The sequence below is a fragment of the Anarrhichthys ocellatus genome, unplaced genomic scaffold (genome assembly GCF_004355925.1).
Source record: "Anarrhichthys ocellatus isolate YVR2014 unplaced genomic scaffold, GSC_Weel_1.0 scaffold15, whole genome shotgun sequence".
Lineage (NCBI taxonomy): Eukaryota > Metazoa > Chordata > Actinopteri > Perciformes > Anarhichadidae > Anarrhichthys > Anarrhichthys ocellatus.
The window spans coordinates 7472387-7494980 of record NW_022280045.1 but is presented as its reverse complement, the minus strand read 5'-3'; the positions used below and the strand labels follow the sequence as shown (position 1 = coordinate 7494980).

Here is a 22594-nt window from a genome sequence, read left to right as displayed (position 1 = left end):
ATTTACTCTGGCTCTCTTTGTTCCTTATCGTTACTACTCCAGGACGGTTTAGTTCAAACAAGTCAATGTCAATGTCGCAATGGCAACAGTACACATAAAAATGTCTGCCGATACCGCTCTGACCGTCCTGCTATGTTGATTTGAACGGGAATGTCCATTAAACTCCTATTCTATTTATATGTTTTTGTTTTGACAACTCCATCATATGGTAGATTTTATTCACATGTGTAAGGAAAAATAAGATCAGCTCAGAAGACATTTTTAGGTAGATGTGTTGTTTCCAGTGGGAACTGAATCAAAAACAAGACTTTTACATGTTTATTACTTCAAACCCAAACTGCAGAATATTATAATGTATGTTTTTTTTAAATCTTATTTATCAGATGGAAACGTCAAATATTGTCCCATCAAGAATATATTTTTAAAGGACAATGTGTTGACACTAAACATGAGAAGGGACCTCTTAAACCCTCCTTTAAATAGCCCTGTAGACTGTAACGCACAACAGAGGCGCTACTACAGGCATTCAATGACACGGTAACCTGCATTACCAGCCTCTACAGCAATGCGCCGGCGCTCCATAAATCTTTCCCGGGTCTGGTGTTGGCTGTTCGGGCATAAAGCTCAGTGCTATACGGTCATGTGATTCCTGTTTTTTTTATTTTTTTTTTTCCTCCTCCTTCGAAGTTGAAAGGCAGGAGCAGAGCGGGGGCCCAGCTTAGACCTTCCTACTGGACGTGGATGCAACGTTTTCGTCCCCTTTCCACCACAATATTCTTTGTTTCTCGCTCGGTGTGATCGTTTTTGCTTCAACCTTTCTTTCGCGATGGCGGGGGCTATTATTGAAAATATGAGCACCAAAAAGTTGGTGATAATGGGAGTTATTCTGCTTTTGTTTCAGGCGGTCGCCTTCGTGGTCGGCGGTTTAATGGGTAAGTTTTTACCCCGTTTAATCTCTTCAATTTCATCGTTTTTTAAAAGCTAACGTTTGTCTGTGTGCGCGCGCGTGCCTGTTGAAATGCGAACGTTAACCTCTGTAAACGGTAAAAGCACAAAAGTTAGAAGTTGAGCTGTTCGTTACATGTCTCCATACCAGCGTTAATCAACGTTTTTTAAAGGACAGAAGACATGGTCAGCGCTAACTTTTAACGTCGGCCGTGTTTGACCGAGTCGTGCTTCAAACAATGCGGTAGTTTGACACCAAAGCTGCCGAAGTGCACCTCAGTTAAATCACTGCTTTGTATCAAGGTGTTTGCTGCCCGCATGCCTCGACCGTTGGCTTCGTGTCTTTAACCTAACATCAACGCAGGATACCTTGTCTGTGAATACCTTTTTATGATTTTCTACACAGGAATGCTCTGAAATACAGCCAACCTTTTTTTTGTGTTTTTCACTTCTTTGATACAAACTCGACTCTCCCTCTTCTCACCTCCCCCTCTTCCTCCCCGCCCCCCACCTCTTCCTCCTCCCCCCCACCATATATATATATATATATATATATATATATACTGTCTGCTGTGTGGGGCCCCCAGGCAGCATCTCTACCTTTCCTTCCTCTTTGCCCCTCCTGTGTGAAGTCTTCTCCTTCTCCCCAAATCCCCGTTGCTCTGCAGGCAGAACATTCATGTTTCCTGCTCTTCCCCCTGGTTGCCTTTGCATGAGACACAGATGGTGGTGCACAAAAAACACACACAAGTGCACACAGCTGTCAAAGTTGTGTTTTTGCCTTAAGGACTGTATTGGAGTTGCTGTCAAGTTTCTTCAAATCCACCCACCCACTCAACACATGCACAACAGCTACACACACACACACACACACACACACACGATAGAAAATGAGTCTTTGTGAAAGATGCTTTTTTTTTTGGGCTGAATGTGGAAAACAGCCCCCAAACACCAGTCGGTCTGTCTCCGTGTCCCTGCAGTCCGTGTCTCACTCACTACATAGCTGGTGATAAATTAGCTTGTTTGGTCCGTTCCGGCCTGAGATGGTTTTAATGAAGCCAGATTCCTTTGTGTTTGCTTGGTGGCGGGGGTAATTGAGTAGAAAGGGTTTTTTTTTTTTCTCCCCTTGTTTCCCGACAATCCCGGCAACACGGCATGGGGTCAGCAGGCTGAGGGGACGGCCTTTATTCTGGACACACTTTGATGGAGACTAGAGGAGCCGGTGGGCTGCTGAACTTGCAGGGGTCTCTAGATAATTAAACGGCAAGGGCTGCGAGACGGATAACTGGGTTTAATCCAGTTCGGTGTGTCTTCTTTGTTGCTATGTGTGCTTTTTACTCTATTTTTTTACACAGCTGTGAACACGCTTGTACAGACGAAGGTTCCTTGAAGATGGCCTTGGTTGAGTTTTACGAGTGTATGTTAGTCGAAGGGTGTGTTAACCGTTTAGATAGATGGATATATCTATCCATCTAATAGATAGATAGATAGATAGATAGATAGATAGATAGATAGATAGATAGATAGATAGATAGATAGATAAAATCCCAGCCCACAGTCAAACAGGCTCAATGGACATGCTGGTTGTTTTACATAATTTCCGCTCCATGATCTGTAGAGTATAAACTTTACTTACTTGCACCTTTTTGACTATCAAACCTCTCGTATGTCGTTCACATCAGGCCTCCAGGTTTCACAGGAGACTACATTTCTTTTGTCTCTGCATGATAATGACGGATCTTTTTCACAGGCGCTACTAAAATCCTGTGTAGCGACTACAAACCCCCGGCTTGTCAAACTCATGAATCTCAATGCGTAATCGGTGTCTGAGAGCTTTCGGGAATATCGCCCTCTCGATCACTTCAGAGAGCAACAGAGCCTCGCCTCCAGGCATTTTCTAAACGGTGTTAAAAGTAATTGCCAAAGTGTTTGGACTAGATTTGGCTCAAACCTTGTGCTCTTGTTATTTATTGATTTTTACTCAAACTTTTTGTGATTCATTAGAGGAGAGATTTGGCTCGGCAGGACCCTGGAGCACTTTGCTGCAGTATTTCAATATGACACCCAGACTTAACAACTCTCCCACTTTGTGTTTGTCTCACCAGCTCCCGGCACCACCACACCGATTCAGTACATGGCCACCAAGTGTGTGGACACAACCAAGTATCGGCAGGAATCAAAATGGTTCATGCCTTGGGGTCCGAACCAATGCGACAAGATCCGGAACTTTGATGAAGCCATGGCCAAGAAGATTGAGGCCAACAACATTGTGTTTGCGGTCCACATTCCTCTGCCCGAAAATGAGATGAGCCCCTGGTTCCAGTTCATGCTGGTCATCCTGCAGTTTGACATCGCATTTAAGATGGACAACCAAATAGGTGAGAACCAAGGCTTTCTTAATTAAAAAAGCCGAGGACAACACTGCTCATGTTTCTCCCCCAGGACGTGGATTTCAAGATGTGGGAGAAGGAAGAAAGTCTAACTTAATGGGGCACGTGTAAGAGGCTGTGCTATCTTACACGTGACTTGTTATGTGTGACTTGGTGTTAAGAGAATCTTAAAAGAGCCAAAAACCGTTTAGGTAAATGTATTTAAAGTTTGGGTAGTGGACAGTTTTTTTTCCCTCGTCGTGTCAATATTTAACTTTTCATTTTTTTCTAAGTTTCACAATCTGGATTACAATATTTGTGACCAAGCTTGCCTACGAAATGTTCACATCTATTGTCGGTTCTAATCCCTTGCATCATAAATTCAAGTCATTTTAACTTTACCGGTAGTACTCGTAGTTGTTTCTCACATTACCTTCCCTGCAGGATGTCGTGCTAGGATGTGGCCTTGTGCTCTTTTTCAGTCCGTCACGTCGAATGCTTGAGGAACCCCCAGAAATGTGTGTTTTTCAGTAGATTGGATTTCTGTTACACTGGAAGGCAGCAAACAATGATGGATGCCCTGCTGTTTGTTCTCTAAAGACCCTCGGGGGGGGTTCGTAGATGGGCTTGTCAGAAACCCTTGAGATGGGTATAAAGGGAGAGGAGAGAGGTAATCTGGACCTGTTTCTTGTTGTGTCCCTCTGAGCAATTACATGGGTTCACTGATGAATGCCTGTAATCGTTGATACATCCACCGTAGACCAATTTGTAATTAACAGAAAGGTGAAAGATGTAATTGCAGTCCATGCAGAGAACAAAAAGTTTTAAGTATGTGCTGTACTTTTATGTGACCCGGCCTTTCTGGTCTGGCTTGTCTAAACAGTTACTGTTACAACGGCGGCCTAGTCATCAGCATCGTTTGCTTGCTCACATTCTTGGCCTCAGCGGAAATGTGTGCAGTGGTTGTGGGTTCTTTACTGCCTGGCAGACAGACGGAGGAGTCAGTGAGTCAGCCTGGACAACAGACAGGTCTTTCTGCCAGACGCCACAGACTCATTTAGATCTTTCTGAGCTACACGAGGTGTGAGAACAAGTGGATGTAGAGGGAGCTGAGCCCTGTAGAGGCTGCCTGTAGTAGAAACCAGCTATTGCTGCAGCTGTGGGATTCCCAGTGCGGGTTTTTTTTAAACCCTTTTTCCTCCCGAGACGAGGTGTGCTAGAAAGGAGAAGCTGCTAAAACGTAAACACTAGCCTGTTTCAAGCATACTTCAGCCTCTAAGCGGCTGTATAATGGGGGTGCAACGGGTCACAAAACTCATGGTTCAGATCGTATCACGGTCTGGAGTCATGGAGCGGATCAGCTGGGGAAAAAAGGTTGCAAATATAACCTTTGCCCTGATCACTGGTATACTAGACTCCATGTTTATTAATTCTAATAAACCCTGAAAACAACGGAGCCAGGTCTTCAATAATTAGTAAATTGGCGTCGGCAGAACCTTCTCTGTGGCCAAGGTGTGCAGATTATGTTCTGCAGCCGTACGACCATGAACACAAGGCCATCTCTTCCTCGACTACCTTATCTGTGTAACAATGCGAGTCTCAGAGAAGAGGGTCGCCCCTTACGAACCACTCCACCCACCTGCCCCACTCCACCCCAGCACCGAGTGCCCTCTTGGCCCGGGTCCAGCAATAACACAGCTGTTGAGGAGGCTTAGTTTCCGTGGCAATGGCCGCTGGACCGGAGTGGAATGTATGCGTGAAGCGAGCTGACATTCGAGGGCGTCTGTCTCCACCAATGGCAGAGTGGAGGGCATTACAGAGACAGTCGGCTGCCAGTTCTCATCTGGTTCCCTCTCCCCCTTCCTCTACTTTTTTTTTTTTTTCTCTCAAAGCCCAGGCCACTGAGTTTCTTTCTCTTCATTCCAGCTTGTTTCATAACGGCACAAGAGGCGCTCTGGAGGGCTGGAGGAGAGAACACTTGGCTTTGTAATGTGATCTAAAGATGCAGGTTTAATGGCTTGGCTTTAGATGTTTTTTGTTGGATTCACTGGGCTGGGCTGTTGGAGGCCAGCTCAAGGTCTTGTTGGAGATTGTATCAAGTAGGAAGTAACCTAGATTTGGGCCACCGTGGAGAGCCGACTGAGTCACTGAATATGTTAACTGAGAAATAATCCTTTTTAATCTCACCTATTCAGACTCCTCCTAGGTGACGGGACCACATATTAACACTCGCATGATCTAACCTTGTATAAACAGGTTTATTTTACAACATACCAACCAAAACCAGTCTATTTGAAAATACAGCCTTCTTAAATCATCACATCACATTACAACAGCAGCCGTGATTTTAAATGAATAAAATGATCATCATCCTCTTCTCTACACTGCTCCGCTCCGGTATTAGCATGTGCAACGCTAGCATGGTACTTGGAAATGAACAGTACCTTTTCAGGCTGTAGTGGGGGAAATCTCCATGTCAATGCAGTGTTGTCACTTTGCTGGTGTCACAGTTCAAAAGGCCGTGGCTGTCTGTCATCGGGGCTTAATTTGAGCCCGTCACTGGGATAATAACAGTCAGCAGAGTTGTGCAGGGAGGAAGTATAATAAGCCCCGAAATACAGACGACAGTGAATATCTTCTACCGTAATGATCCACCCAGAGCTGGATGGAGCAACTCGTGTTGCGTTGAAGATGATATCGCGGCAGTTTTATGTGTTTCATGACGGTCAGCAAGAGTCCCGCCATCATTGACCGGGTATTATCTGCAGTGGAAAACAAAATTCCACTGCAGCATCTGGAACCAAAAGTGAGTTGTGTACAGTTGGGCCGAACCGTGCTCTGGAATTAAGGCATTATTCTGTGCATTCTTACATTTTGTAAGACACACATTTCTTCTGCAAACGGTTATTTTTTGGATGTAATGATTTTGACCTGAGGGTGTTTATTGACACGCTTGCATACCAAACTCTTTTTAAATGTCTACTAAATATACTGATCTGACAGTGAATTGCTGTAATTTTTCCCCAGAGGATGGAGCGATAGCCACCATTGATGTGGGCCTGGCCTACAGGGACGACACAGTCAGTGACTGGACAGAGATGGCTCACTCTTTTGAACAGAGGAAGCTCTCCTGCAAACTCACTACTGCCAAGGTGTGGAACTCACTCTGCCTCACCACGATGCGTCGTTAGAGTACCATAAATGACTTATTCCAGACATGTATTGTGTATTGAAACCGTAGTATTACCCATGTTGATTATCAGCTTCCACAGATTCTATTGCAGATGATAAATCAAATAAGCCTGTTCTTCCAGCTGATTGTGGTCTGTGTCTCAACTCTCAGACACCTTGTTGAGACGGCTTTACAGCACCATCTGTTATCTTTAGACGTGTGTGTGTTTTAAACCAGATATGGTGTGTCGCTCTGTGTTTTCCAGACCTTTGAGAACGAGGGACATTACTACGACTGTGACCCGCTTCCTTTCATGGAGTTGGGCAGCGTGTCCCACAAGTACTATCTTCTCAACATTCGCCTGCCTGTCAACGAGCGGAAGAAGGTCAACGTGGGGATCGGAGAAATCAAAGACATTAATTTGGTTGTAAGTTGCCGTTTGATTGGGACCTTGTGTTTTAACCCAGTCCAGGGTCCCTTTTTCAACTATGACATTGGCCATTGAGTGAGATGGTGTCAGCTCTTGTTAGCCAATAGATGAACATAAACAGCACAGATGGTTTACCCTGGTTATTTCTCATTCCAGAGCATCCACCAGAATGGAGGCTTCACTAAAGTTTGGTTTGCCATGAAGACATTCCTCACGCTGAGCATCCTCATCATCATGATCTGGTACTGGAGGCGGATCACCCTCATGAGGAGACCTCCTGTGCTGCTGGAGAAGTAAGGCGGCTCCCTCGGTGCTATTCTTTGTTCACCTTTTTGTATTGTTGGCACAACATTTATTCTTGTGAGAGAATTGCAGCTGAAACAAAGTGAGCAGTGTTGTGCTAGTTCACGCTTCTCAAGAGCGAGCTCGAAGTTCAGTTCACACAGATTCAAATGAACTAGTTCACGTTCATAGTTTACAATTTGGAGTTTTGAACTAAGTTCATGGTCCCAAATTAATTTTTGGGCTCTTTAATACCACAAGCAGAGAGCATCTAGTTCCATTATTCAAGACAAAGCAGACATCGTAGTTTTGGAGACACCAATGTCTCCAAAACTATGTCACTCGCACTAAAACTGAACAAGCAGGGATATTTGTGTTCATTCCTTGACCAAACCCCATCAAGGTTAGAGCAGTAAATCCAGGTAGTTTGCCTGGAGCGGATAGTTTAAATACCATGCTGTGTAGAGCTGAAGCTATGCTCACAGCCCAGTGTTTGTCTAACCCCCCCGCCGTGCTGGGAAGACGGATCAGTAAGAGTGGCGGTCTGCGCCACAGGAAGTGGCTGGCGAAGAGTGAAACGCGTTAGAAAATCTGCAAGCTAGCATTCAACTGACACATGCTGCATACTCACATTCAGCACATACACACCAGCTCACTGAGAGACACACACACACACACACACACACACACACACACACACACACAGTTAACATCTCTCTCTCTCCTTCCCTCTGTATTTGCCAGCTCAGGGCTCTTATTCCCAAATGACCGGCAGGCTCTCAGAAAGTGCGACCCGTATCCTATTTGTGGACACCGGATGATTTTTTCATGCCATAAAAGCTGTACCAGAGTCTTCTGTCATGCTAGTCCACAGAGGTGTCACAATGGTACACCTCAGAGTCAGACTGTCCTCGAAGCTCACAGGACAGATGCGAGAGGTCTAACACCGTCTAGTTTCTCTCTGTTGTTACTTAAACATCCATCCTCTTCATATACATCAGCCATTGTGACAACACAGCAGGAAAAGCACATTAATAACATTTATGATGGCTCTGTTCAACTAAATGTGTCAGTGAGGTAGCATGCACAATAGCAGGGCCCAGGAACTGGCTCACCCGGCTGGAACGCAGACGCAATTTTAAAATGTCTGTTTAAGTCCTCCATATTAAAGGGGAACTACGCCCATTTTCAAAATTCATACATGTTATTCATATGATCCAAGACGCAAGTATTCGTAAACATGAACAGCTTGCTCCCAAATCCAAAACCCGGAGCACTAAAAGTCAAATTTGTATGTTATCAAGTATACGGTCTGGAACTGCTCCATAGAAAATGAATTGGGAGAAATGTGCTAGATGGGTACATTTTCTGTTTCAGAGCTGGAAGCAATAGAATAGAATGAAGCTCATCACTATATAAACAATATGTGTACTATCCTTCAACATACTTTTGTGTGACTAAGCAGTACTGTGTATATTTTCGGACACACTTAACTGTAGTCATCACTTCCTGAGAGCCTCCTTGCCAGAGACTCATAACTATTCGGTAATCTGTGACCAAACGAGGATTTGTGTGAATCCTAAAGTCTGAACTCATTTAAAAAGTATATATTACGCCAAACAAAGTGTAACGTTATACTTACACTTTGATTGAAGCATCATTGACCTTACAGAGCTGTCTGTTGTGAATGTTGTCACAACCATGTTGCATTGTGGGATATTTATGGTGCTGTGTTCAGTGTTCGCGTAATGTAATATTTTACCAGAAATAGTACAGCAATTTGCATTGTTCATGGAGCGGCTCCAGACTTCATACTTGACGTCGCACGTCTGAGACTTTTGTCTTTGTGGAAACATCGTATTGGAATTCTTCATTTAGCTGGTGTTCCCCTTTAACTTGACCGATTTTCAGACCACGCCCTTTGTCTTCATTCACACACAGTCACACCGATGGATGATTGGTGGGGCTCAGGACACATTCCCTGCATACCAGTCCAATGTGGTTTCACTCTGTTCACTCTGTAGAGTAAGCTGACGCCCGGCTGGAGTGCAATCGCTTAGAACCGGTGTTACATTTCTTCTAGTACTCACAGCATTTCCAAAAAACTTTTGTTACCACGTGTTTTCATGAGGTCACATGAAAACCCCCATCACACACACACACACACACACACACGCTGAAGCTCTGTTTTGCCCTCTTTAAGAATCTATTTACGATCCCCCTTTCGTCTACTGCCGGCATGCAGGGACCTGCTGCAGACGCTTGGAAGACGAGCTCTATTCTGTCTGTCTGTACACCGATTATTCCAGATTCATTCACCCTCATTTGATCATCTCTAAATGTTTGGATTTCAAATGTTGAGGGAGGTTGGCTGTAATAATGCGTCTCTTTGGAAAGGTAGTAAATTGTGTAGACTTGGATAGGTCAGTGGGGACACACTGTGCTTGTGGCTGAATGGATAATCTAATCAATAATGTCCTCTGATCAAATGAGCCTGCTTCAGCAGATGTAGCCTTGCTCCAAAACATTGATTGTGTCAGTGTAAAAGATGGAGTCCAGATTCAAGTGTAAAGCCAATGAAAATGACTCTAAATTGTATCTGCCAACACTTCTAAAAAATGTTTTTCTTATAGCAAAGAAGTTTCCTTAGAGTTTGTAGCTTGTTTACTCTCATCCTTTTAATCATTCATGAACACTGCAGCATGGCTGCTAATTATACAGGAAAAACACTGATATTCACTTAAAATCAACAATTATCAGTAGACATATTTAAACACGCTTTGAACCTTCATGATGCTACAAATTCCTTCAGAAATGTGTAATCCTTCTGCCCTCGTCTGTTGGCATTGATGTTTTTTGCTCCCTCAGGGTAATCCTTGCTCTGGGTATCTCGATGACATTCATCAACATACCAGTGGAGTGGTTCTCTGTTGGCTTCAACTGGACCTGGATGCTGCTTTTCGGGGACATCAGGCAGGGCATCTTCTACTCCATGCTGCTCTCTTTCTGGATCATCTTCTGCGGGGAGCACCTCATGGTACCGCACATATTCTTTGTATTTAGCTGCTTTTGTTTACCTTCTTTTAGCCCTCAGGGGCCTTCTGCAGGGAGCATCTCCACAGCTGTTGAGCTGATGCTGTTATCACAACAAGCAAGGCGTCATAGTTTTTAATGACATTTAATTGATACTTAACAATGTGAAGTTCTTTTGTATATTAAATCGGTTGCTCTAAGGTTTTACAGGATGCATCTGTGTCATCAACACTGGTGCACTCATTCTCATCAGGTCCCATAAAACATTAAACGTGCTTAATATGGCTACATGAATGTTATCTTCAGTGTGACCTTGATCACCAAGGATCTATGAATACAGTGTATCCCACCTTTACACGTGTTTTGCTCTTTTCTCTCAGGACCAGACGGCGAGGAACCGTTTCTCCATCTACTGGAAGCAGGTCGGACCCATCGTGTTTGGCTCCTTCTGCCTGTTTATCTTTGACATGTGCGAGAGGTGAGGCCAGGTTTTATTTCCGTCACTATTTAGAACAAGAGACGTATTATACAAGAGTGGTAACTATCGGTGTGCAACACATTATTATAATGAATCTTGTGAATCTGTCGTATTTTTTAGTATGCTTTTTGTAAATCTTGTGACGCATCAAGGTAACGCATGAATGTGTTTTTGTTTTTTTTTGTCACCAGAGGGGTCCAGCTGACCAACCCCTTCTACAGCATCTGGGCGTCTGATGTAGGAACTGAGCTTGCTGTATCCTTTTTTTAATTGTTTGACAACAGCATGAGAATAAAAGCACTCTCCTGCAAAAACGGCTCGTCTGAAACCGTCAAGAGTGGACGTGGCCAAATCATGTTTTTCAATTTAATCTTAGTTCAAGCTCTTTTTGCATGTCTTTACCAATACTGTGCTAAGTTACCATGACTAGCTGCCCTGCCTCTGGTTCTTGTAGCGTATGTACGATACATTCTTCTAGTTGACTTATTAAGCATGAACTGGAAACTGATCTCTAAACCAGGGATCTTCAACGTTTTTCAGGCCAAGGACCCCCAAACTGATAGAGAGATGGAGCAGGGACCCCTGACTATATATATTGTATAAAATAGCATGTAACTTTATATTAAATGGGCCTAGTACCGTGTATAAACATACCTTGTTATTGTGCATTCAATACTAAGCTATTCAAATAATACACAGGTTCATATATTCATGTTTTTATTTTAAACATGTGCAAGGTACAGTGAGTAGGGAGGCCGTGCCACTGCCATTTATAAACATACCTTGTCAGCTGATACCAATGCCAATATTAACATTGTCTGTCAATTGCATGATAATCAGGCATACAAGCTATTCAAATTGATGTTTTCATTTTAAACATAAATGTGGAAATGAAAAATGAGTGATTAGTGCCACTGCCATGCATAAAGATACCAGTTATCTTTCATACAATACTGAACTATTAAAATAATGGACATATTCATGTTTTTTAAATTGTCTAATCAACCGAAACATTTCGCGGACCCCCTAGGGGCTGCGGACCCCCTGTTGAAGATCTCTGCTCTAGACCAATAACATGAGAAATAATTCAGTAACGCCATATGTGAAAGCATTGCATGGGGTATTGAAACGATGTGTTTGTGTGCGCGTATCCGTTTGTTTGCTTTGCTTTCTGAGCAGAGCGATGAAAGATTCATCAGCACATCTCTTCAAAGACAGATGCCAAGCTCTCATCTCTTCTTCCTTTTTTCTTCCTTTCGAGTCGCATCCAAAGGAAAGATCAGCGTAGTGCTCCTGACTCTCTGTGGTTTGAAGACGGTTATCAGTCTGTAATATATATATGCGACGTCACATTGAGGAGCTTACAAGGCCAAACCTGCATACCAGTACACAAAGTACTTGATTGACAATGAGTCTGTATTTATATTTATATATCTTCCATATACAGTATCTACAGTATGCACCATCACTCTTAATAAGGAGGCTGTTATTTTTATATTTCCTTGACTAGTGTTTCCTCAGATGGCATTCATAATTGTGGCAGGGATCTGTGCCTGTCTCTACTTCCTCTTCCTCTGCTTCATGGTTTTTCAAGTCTTCCGCAACATCAGCGGTAAGAGGACGTCCCTGCCCGCCATGTCCAAGGCCCGACGGCTGCACTATGAGGTGTGTTTTCTGCTCTCATTTCTTTGCATTTCTAATGGTAATCAGCAATAAAAAAACTAATTAAACAAAGAACAGTGTGGTCATGACAGTACAAAAGGACTTCTCTTCTACACAGAGTATATTTAATAACTGTTTTGGTACTTATCCCCTTTATTGCCCTTCAGGGTCTGATTTTCAGGTTCAAGTTCCTCATGCTGGTCACTTTGACCTGTGCTGCCATGACTGTCATCTTCTTCATCATCAGTCAGGTGAGTGCCACAATGAAATCAGTCATAATGCCACCAACAGGACTATTTAGGTGATATTTTTTTTACAATCTCACAGTGACCATAGAAGCTATTTTGCTACTGTGCCAAAACATACAAGACTCCGCCCTTGAAAGACTGACACAAACATGATGCGTTTGTCTTTTGTCTGTGTCTAGGTGAATGAGGGCCACTGGCACTGGGGAGATTACACGGTGCAGGTGAACAGTGCCTTCTTCACCGGCATCTACGGCATGTGGAACCTGTACGTGTTCGCCATCATGTTCCTCTACGCACCGTCTCACAAACGTTACGGAGACGAGCAGTCAAGTGGTCAGTGCATCACTGGTAACTAAATATTTCCACTAACTTTCTAAATGCATAAGAGGGAGGGAGTGTGTCGTAAATGCTCTTTGCTGCTTTATGAAGTACTCCATCCATCCATCCATCGGTCTATCCAGTATACTTCATATTTCCAGCCATTGTAGAAGTTAAGTTGAAGATATACGCCAGACAAATATTTAAATTTATACTAGATAATATAATGGATATAGTTTTAAAAATGTTCTACAGTTGTTTGTTCTCGTATGTAATTTGCATGAGCTTGTCGTTATGTTTTGATACTGTATGTGTTGGTTAGGTAGGTCTGTCAGCACTCTGTTAAATTCAATGCAGGTTAACCCTGTTGGTTCTTTTTCACTTTAAGTTTTGGGGTGACATCTTGGAAAATAAAAAATAAAAAATGCCTCTGGATCTGTAATGAACAATGCTATAATTGTAAAATATTTACTTATTACACTTAGGGTTCAGCAACCCTTAAAGTAAGTGGACTAACTCATGTCCTGGTAATTCAAGTGTAAGGGCCTGAGGGGCAGGGTAGTGGTAGTGGCTGGCAGCTACATTCCTGCCAGAAGGCTCCACCCTCTCCTTGATGAGAGCATTGAGATCAGGTGTGGGAGGAGACACACCTGATCCGGATCTCCTCATCAGGGAGGGGAACAAAAGGCCAGGAGAGAAACCGAGCAAGGAGGAGCCAACGAGAGGAGAAGATGATTAAGACCGGTAAGTCGGCTAGCGGCCCGGATGGTTTAGTTTAGTTATAGAGTTAACTGATCGAGCTTTGGAAGGAGCTACGTTGTTTTGTGTTGGTTGAGGTTTGTTTCATTAAAAACCCTTAAAAACCTGCAGCACTGACTCTGCCTGCGATTGCTGCGCTGCCACTACACAACAACACATTTCTGTCCTCCGTACCTTCCTGTTACACAAGTTATTGGTGAAATGTCATTAGTGTCCCAGTAGCTCACTTAATTCTGATGCAGTGAAGTGTCCTCTGCTGTAAAGCTGCCTATTCATCCGAAGTTTGTTTTTGGAGGAGAGGAGGTTGGTGATTCAGAAGGACCCAGATTCCCAGGGGAAAGAAGGGTCTCTTTGGCCCGAGAGGGTGATTCTAATGGACACCAGGCTTCCTTCCAGACAGAGGGGCAGGGGGGGGTGGAGAGCGGGGAAGTAATCAAAACCATCCATCCATCTCCTGACGTCAGTGACGTGAGGAGAGGATAAGAGGGTTTGAAGTTCTGGAAGCTTTCCCTGAATTGCGTCAACCAATCTCATGGGAGGGCCGCCTTTCTCCAAGTTACAGTCTCTGTTGATTTATTTGATCAGCTCTTTGAGTTTTGCTCCTGTTTTCAAACAAGCTGAAAGTATTTATGTTGATGAAATTCAGCTAAACCAGCTTGTTATGCAACCTTGGTCATAGCCTGCAGTGATGGAAGGGAATGTGCGCAATGATAACCCCAAACAAATAAAATGTGTGCTGGTAAATGTTTTGTATTCATGTCGTGCTACTGGTGGTTTTTGTTGCTGATGATGTGTCGTGTATATGTGTGCAGGAGATACCGGAGCAAACAGTGGAGAGGAGATCCAGCTGACTACTACCATCACCCATGTTGATGGCCCCACTGAGATCTACAAGATGACTGGCAAAGAGGCCCAGGAGTAGAAGTCACACTGTTGTCAGGACCCTCCTCTACTACCTACTGCTCCAACGATCCCCTCCCTCGTAGAAATAATCAAACGGGCTTTTCTCTTTACTTCCCCCGGCTACGAAACGGCATCAACAACCCAGCTAGCATGTAACTTACCAGTCCCACAGTTCCTGTCCCCTTCCAGCCCCAAACCCCTCAGCTGTGCGACTCGTTACGTGCCACCCTGTTCCCAATCGTTTCTCTAAAGACTGAATATTATCAACACTTCAGTCAGTCCTGTTCATTTCATTTTTTGTCTTACATTTCATACTTTATGTAAACTGTCTGTTTGTAAATATTGCACAATGCTTTTGACACCAAAATAAAGGAGATTGGAGTGTAGAGAGAGAGAACCATTTCTTGGTTGTCAGAAGTTGCGTTTGGCAGACCTCACACTCCTGTGATTAAAGTACAGTGTGGTTCAACATAATCATTTAAGACCTGGGCAGCAAGATTTTGTGGATACATTTTAGCTACTCTGTTTGATTGTCTGACTAATTCCTTCGTGACTGTCACCAACTCGTATTCTTCCATAGAAAGTAGATCATGTTTAGTGCTGCTGTCGATCTTTCAAGTGGTGATTTTTTTTTTTTTTTTTTTTTAATAAATATATATCTTTGGAGGAAATGTACGGACCACATAGCCACTTTTGGAAATGCATACTGTACGTTTATTATTTTACAATGTAGATATCTATTTTTTATAAAGTGCTTATTTTCAACTTCACGAAATATATGCATCAAGCTCTATCAATGTTTTTGAAGTTGGCTGTAGCCCATTATACATGTTTCTTAGTTTTTTGCTTTTTATGCTAATTTAAATAAAAACATTTACTTAATACCCTTGTGTATTGTCTGTTTTTTTTTCTGAATGATTGTTTTATGTAAGTGCTTATTTTTAGTCTTAATTACAAGTAATTTAAAGAGAAATTCAACAAAGGAAAAGGAATGTCACTTAAATATGTATGCCTGAATATGAACATGTATTCATATACAGTAGGGAAAGTGCGCCTCTGCATGGCACATAGCGGAACAACAACAAACCTGCCTTCACGCTTCTCATCAGTAAAGCTAGCCAAAGAGAGCTAGTGTGAGACCGGAAGCTGTGGTGGTTTTTAGATTTTACATTCTGAATGAGGGATATTTTGGAGATAACCTAGACTTGATGCATCCGCATTCATAGTGCTTCCTCAAATTAATACCTCATTAATACCGTAAATACAATTTTCAGGTACTATTACATAAGAGTGTTTACTCAGTTGGAGACTGCTTTCAATCGTCCAAATTTCAGGGGGAATTCAATGTGCCCATAACTATCCTGTAAACTATTTTTCTCAGTGTCGAGCATGTACCCCTTAACCTAATCGATAACACTACAAAAGTGATGTTTAACAAATACATGACTCTTGATTTAATACAGGATGTCATGAATTCATGTTGCTCACCATTAACAAATGTTCATCACTTTGACTTTATGTGATCTGTTCACTATAAATGAAGGAATGTTAATTCACAGTATCTTAATACATTAATAGATATGCGATCAAATTAGCTGGATTCCAGTTACGTATAAATTAATTTCAGTCCCATTCATTTGCTCAGCATCTCTGAAAGCAGCACTGTCATAGAAATATGAAGCCAATGCATCAACATGTTACAGGTTAAGATAAGATAATCCTTTATTAGTCCCGCAGCGGGGACATTTACAGGATTACAGCAGCATACAGTATAGTGCCATCAAGAGACATAGTAAAAAAAAAAACAAGATCAAAACAAGTATTATAAATAAGTAAAAAAACAGTAAAGAATATTAAATAAGTAAAACATCCCCAATAACTGAAATATTACATATACAGACAGAATAATTGTTGTATTGAAAATTCAAAACAATATCAGGGAGATTTCTTCATAATTTGGCACTTTTCTTTACTAATTTAAACTAGATTAAACTAGATGCTCCTCCGTTTGTTTTCACTTGCACGGTTTTAATTCCTCACCGGGCGTTTTATTTTGAAAATAATACACGGAAGTAGTATATAAAGATAGCTAGCTTTACGCTGGTGAACATCCGTCAGTGTTTCGGTTGGTCCGCCTCACTCCTCCCGACTAAACTCGGCTGTTCTCGTAGTGGAGGAAAAGGAAAAGAGAGGGGGCAGACTGGTCGTACTGGGAAGGAAAAAGTAAAACGAAATTAAATATCAACACCAACCGTCAGCGGAAAGTGAAAGCGTCACCAATCGGCAGCTTTGTAGTCGGCGGTGAGGTCCATGTACAGCTGTTTGTGTTAAAGGTGTAATTAGTGTAGTTGTGGTATTGCAGAGGGAAAGGTCTCCTCCCAGTCTGTTGACGGATACAGTTCGGCTTCAGGGAAAGGAGACACGGATAGACCTGACTGTACATTACCAGGTAAGACTGCCATGTGTCGATACACTGTCACATTAACATCTTTTACTCTAAAGCAACAGCTGGTCTCTACTACCAAAACACATCTACACTGTCATAGCTGGCAGCTTTTCACAGTCTTCACCCGTTTATGCAACACTTATGTTGCGCCACAGCGAATTTATATACCAAACAATGTGTTTATCTCCTCATCTGTGCCTCCAGTGACACACACAATGTGAGACTTGTTGCTTCATGAATGTTCAACAGGTTTACTCAGCACTGTCTCGGCCTTCTGCCATGGTTATTCCCCACAGGCCCCACCTACTGTATCTACCACAGAAGGACTTATTGTGGAAAGCAATAGATTATTCCAGAACATAAAACACTTTTATAGATGTAAAAAAAACAAAAAAACAGCCTCTTTCTTCACATTGGTCTATTATGCAATAGGTAATGGCTTGCAACATTGCCAGGGAAGTCCAACATGAACCAATTAGATTATATGATGATTGAAGAGAGGCCCCCACACAGGGAAGTGGCTGAGATGTTTACATGGAGCATCAACAGCTCTGTTGATGTCCCCCCCTGGCCATTAGGAGGGCAGAATACAGACCGGCCATTGATAAGGCCAACTCATTAGTACCCCATTCACCGACCATCAAAGCCTCCTCTCAACGCCCATCAACACGAGTGGGTTCGCTCCACACACTGTGGAAGCTGAGGATCACACACGTCCTGCCTTCGTGCTGATAGTTTGGTTTTTTGGGTGTCACTTAAGTTTTTATCACGACGGAGTGAACAACAGCCTCATGACGGACACAGACGAAGTATGAACAGAATATGTTGCTGCGTTACTTCTATTTGACACACAAACACGAGTATGTATGCGCTCATGACCTACATGCACAGGTGGCGTCACAGGTAAAAGCGATGTGCGATTTTGACAATTGCCGTCTGATATCGGACAAGGAATATGCTGCGACTTCACTAGAAATGAAGGCGATGACCTCCGTGAACAGCTGCCATGTGCTGTCGGGCCTGATCATGAGCCTGTCTGGTGCAATTCCTCGGAATTAAACACTAACCCCCTATGTTGGCAAAATCTGCAAATTCACAAGAGTGGTTTCACTCAAAGTTCCTCAAAGCGTACTTATTGAGATGTGTGTTTTAATGTAGAGGTAAATGTGACCTTTGACATGAAAGCTTCCCTCTACCAACGTTGGTGCTGCATTAGGAGCTGTGCGAGTAGGTTAGCCCGGATTGCTGGCAGGATTTAAGGTGGCGTGTGATGCATGTAAATTGATTAGTAACAGGAGGAGGGGGCTAGGTGCTCGAGATGGGTACCAACAATGCCTTGCTTAATGCAAGGATTAGATTTTAAAAAAGGGTGAGGGGACTCCCTGTACAGTTTGAGATTGAGGGGAGGATGGATTTAAATCTCCTTCCTCCATCTCCATATGAGTTTCATTTATTGAACAAAGGATGATCTGTTGGGATCATGTGGGAAACGGCACACACAGCCGTAACCAATGCTGTAGTACCTCGTCGGCTGACGGGCTGCTCTGGAGGCAGCTCTCATCTCCTCTCGACACAGAATGCTGCCCGACTCGCTCTGCTGACGACAAAATAGTTTGCTGCAGGAGGCGGACGCAAGCGGTGGCCGCCCGTCAGCCAGGATCTGCTTCCTCGTAGAGCGGCCTGTGGATTCCCCCTCAGGCCTTTCATTGCACACGGTTTGTTGAAGTCGGAGTGTGTACGACGTGTACATGCTTGCTTCACTTTCTTTCGTACTTCCTTACACGGCTGAGTGCTTCACATAGTTTCTTGAACACGTGTGACGCAGATGCAGTACCAAAGTGTATGTTTCTAAAAGTATGTGTTATAAAGCAAATGTTTCTAAAAGTCTACTATGTGTTGTAAAGTACATATCTCTACCTCATCAAAGAGTACATTCAGTGTTTCTACTCTGTGTTTGTGACGCTCACAGTAAAATACACACTCATTAAAACATGTATGTTGGGTGTTGTTTCACTCTGTTTTGAGTTGAAGTAATTAGTCGATTAGTCACATTAGTTGATCAACAACTATTTTGATTAATTGTTATTTGTAAACTGTTTATCTTAGAGGTCTGGGCTGTTGGATAAAACAAGCTATTTGAAGACGGGACCCAGTGTTCTGAGAAATTATAACATCTTTCTCAATTTTCCGACATTTTATAGATAAATACATTCATTTAAAAAACTAACCCTCAGATTCATCAACAATAAAAATATAATTGTTAGTTGCAATAATAAAATGAATGTCACATTAATTGACCTCCGTTTGTTAGTTTTCAATGTGTTTTGATGAGCATGTAGTTCATAAATGTTGTCATGTTTAGAGATTATAAAGGAGATCTGTGCAGTGTTTATGTTTAGAGCTGAAACAATGAGTCAATTCATCAATTAGTTGATCAGAAATAAATGAATCCCCAACTATTTGATAACCAATTCATCTTTTTAGTAATTCTTCAAGCAAATTTGCCAAATATTATCTGGTCCAGCTCCTGAAATTTGAATATTTTTCATATATTTTACAATCAAGAATATATTTGACAGACAGTAATCATTAGTTGCAGCCCTGAACATGTTCTCAGATGTTAAGTATTATCTAAACACCATCAGACATACAACAGCTTTTAGAGATGCCCTGATAACGTTTTTGCCGCTGATACCGCTTGTTGGTCGTCGATGAGCTATTGGCCGATACGGACTGTTTATGTTGTTGTTTATTTAGTTATTGCAGCTATTATAAGCTGCTTAGAGCCGGTGTTTGTAAGTTAAACGGGTATTAATTTGCGATTGGCGACTAGAGAGCATTGTTGCTGATTGCATATTTCTACTAAATATAACAATATAACATTTGGCAGACGATCAATCGGGCAACAGTTTTTTGTGTTTGTGTGTGTGTGTGCGTGTGTGTGTGTGTGTGTGTGTGTGTGTGTCTGCACATGCTCTGCATTGTGTGTGTTGGTAGTCACAAGGCTGAGCCTTCAGTGGTTTGCTTGAGTTCCACCCTAACCCAGCAGCAGCTTCCCTGAGAGGAGTGGTGGTGACATGGCGGGTATACAGTCACACCCATCTGTTGGTTTGGCAGCAGAATTACTTGCTTTCATGAAAGTGTTGCTGGATCTTCTTCCTTTAAAGTAGGCCGACTCAGTAATACATCTCCTCTAAAGCAGAAACACTCTCCAAGACATCGTTAAATCTTTTGTTTTGGAATTAAAGTTCCAGCCCAGAGGTGAGGACAGCTGGTAGATGCTTCTCTGCTGACTGAGGAAATGAGGCCCCGTTAATGCTCGTGTACTCAGATTGACATCAAACTCGGATGCACACGTTTGCAAAGCCGAGCAGGAAGTGTTATCACGGCAACCATCTCAGATAGGTGAGAAAGGTAGCGTGACAGACATAATGTCCCCTCGTTCCTGTAACCGTGTCGAGAGCTTTTGATTGTGATTCGTCATCGCGGCTCTCAGGTTTCCTCTCCGCTCCCCCGTCCTTTGAGCAGAGCGTCTACAGTGGTGTTTGCAGAGGAGACAGTTGACAGACAGAAAGGTAGAACCGGCATCTCCACCCGACCAGGGAGCGCTCTAATCCTCATGGAATGCTTTATTACTGCGACTTCCTCCTAAAGGTCCCGTGGCAGTCGCTTTTCATGACGTCCTGTGTGGGGTAGAAACCATCACATGGATTTAGTTTGGTTGAAGGCTTATTTGAAATGATTTGAAGCCCAATCCTCTCAAGGACACAACTGCTGCAAGAACAATTACTTTTCATTATTAAATCTGTTTTGTTTTTTGAAACTGACATCTTTAAAACAGCTTCTTTTGTCTTACACAGCAGGCCATCGATCAATATCATGAAAGACAGAGAAGCAGCACATCCTCACATTTTAGAAGCTGGAATCGATGACCGATGATCAACGAGTTTTTGTTTGATTAATGACTTAAATGACATTAATTGATTGATCGATTGTTTCCGGTCAGAAAACATCCAGACACCAGCGCCCTTCTCTATCATTCACATGCTGAGTGTCATGATCGAGTGTTTATGTATCACTTTTTTAAATGAGGTAAAACAACAAAGACTTTTCAGTATCAGTTGTATAAGGATATTTAAACAACAACTCAAGACAGCCTGCAGTATATTGAGACTTGTCGTCGGTAGTGAAACAGTGAAGCTTTCCAGCAAATTGTTTATCAAAAGGTTTATTTCTGGAGGCTTCATGTGCACACACAACCAGCTGCTGGATTATTGCATGAGTGTAAACTGTGTCCCAGGTTGAGGTTCCTCGTAGACGCTGATGTGAGGTCAGATTTGTCCCTCTAACCGTCGAGGCTAGTAAACGAGCTGGGAGAGTTTGCAGCAGACGTGTTGGTAAATTCGCGTCAGCTTGATATTTTAACATTGTATAACATAATATTTCACTATTTCCCGCAAATGTCAACAAGTCTTTTTCTCTAACTACAAAAATTCAAACCCGAGATCGAATCATTTGTGCATTATTAATGTTTGTAAACAGAATAACAGCTCAAACCAAAGTGTGTGTGTGTGTGTGTGTGTGTGTGTGTGTGTGTGTGTGTGTGTGTGTGTGGGGTCTGTTCATGGGGGAAGTAGACAGACAGAAGACAAAAGTGAGAAAGGGGTGAGGGAGAACATGTTAAATATAGAGCAGCGGTGACAATAAGAGTATCTTTAGGCCCGTTATCTTCAACCTGCCACACACAGGAACGTCTCTCTGTCGTCCACCTGCTGTCCATCTTCAAACTAACAGCCTAGGATAAAGGAACGACATGTTTTATCTCTTCTGCCTCTCTTTGCCACCAAATTCTTACAGCCAACTCCTCAAAAACAAAACCCCTCCTAACAGTGATCACGATGTGGTGGTAATGTCACAGGAGTGGAGGCTATTCAGCAGTGTCATAACGCCCATGCTATAGGAACAAATGAACAGTGTGTCTTTCACAGACTATCAGGACATTCTGTGGCTTTTACTTTGAGAGCTGTGTGTGTGTGTGTGTGGGTGTGTGTGTGTGTGTGTGTGTGTGTGTGTGTGTGTGTGTGTGTGTGTGCGCGTGTGCGCATATGTGGTCTTTTAAATACTTTCCATAATTTAAAGTCAGCCCCCCAAGGTAGTACAGAGGAAAAACTGCGGCTCTGTGTGATAACCTTTCAATATATTCAGCATGGGGACTTTTTTTTTTACATATTTTATGAATAATAGCAAGCTGTGTACCAGGTTTGAGTCGAAGACCCGCAAAAAACTAAATAGTGCGTAGCACCTTCATATTTGGGACAGTCACAGAATAACATAGTTATTGTCGTCCACCAATCCGCAGTACCTTGTTTCTGCCACGTGGTGGAGCTCTCTGATTGCCTCGCTGCAGTTGATGGCTGCTTCTAAAAGCTTCAGTGGTCTCTCTTTCCCAAAGGCAAAAATGTGACATGGTGCTTCTGTGTGCTTTCAGTCAACACACTCTCTCACACACACAAACACGTGCACCATCTGTTAGTTTGGCACTGCCAGGT

The 22594-nt window shown here is 42.7% G+C and overlaps 2 protein-coding genes across 3 annotated transcripts in view; both read left to right on the top strand.

Annotated features, from left to right (window-relative positions):
* Positions 1-539: 539 nt before the first annotated feature.
* Positions 540-15481, top strand: wls (Wnt ligand secretion mediator). Of its 2 annotated transcripts, none has more exons than XM_031855136.1 (12): positions 540-932; positions 3051-3323; positions 6342-6466; positions 6752-6913; positions 7073-7209; positions 10067-10235; positions 10612-10709; positions 10901-10964; positions 12231-12374; positions 12539-12622; positions 12799-12952; positions 14509-15481. In XM_031855136.1, exons 1-12 carry the CDS (start codon positions 827-829, stop codon positions 14616-14618), a joined length of 1626 nt encoding a protein of 541 aa, XP_031710996.1. In that variant the 5' UTR covers positions 540-826; the 3' UTR covers positions 14619-15481. The 2 variants fall into 2 exon arrangements, with proteins under 2 accessions (XP_031710996.1, XP_031710995.1); XM_031855135.1 differs by having other exon boundaries at positions 543-932; positions 12799-12967.
* A 1244-nt stretch (positions 15482-16725) lies between these two features.
* The window catches only part of gng12a (guanine nucleotide binding protein (G protein), gamma 12a), a 22211-nt gene continuing 16342 nt past the window's right edge, over positions 16726-22594 (top strand). The window contains exon 1 of the mRNA XM_031854940.1: positions 16726-17048. The gene's annotated coding sequence lies outside the window, so the exon portion shown is untranslated. The remainder of the gene's footprint in view (positions 17049-22594) is intronic.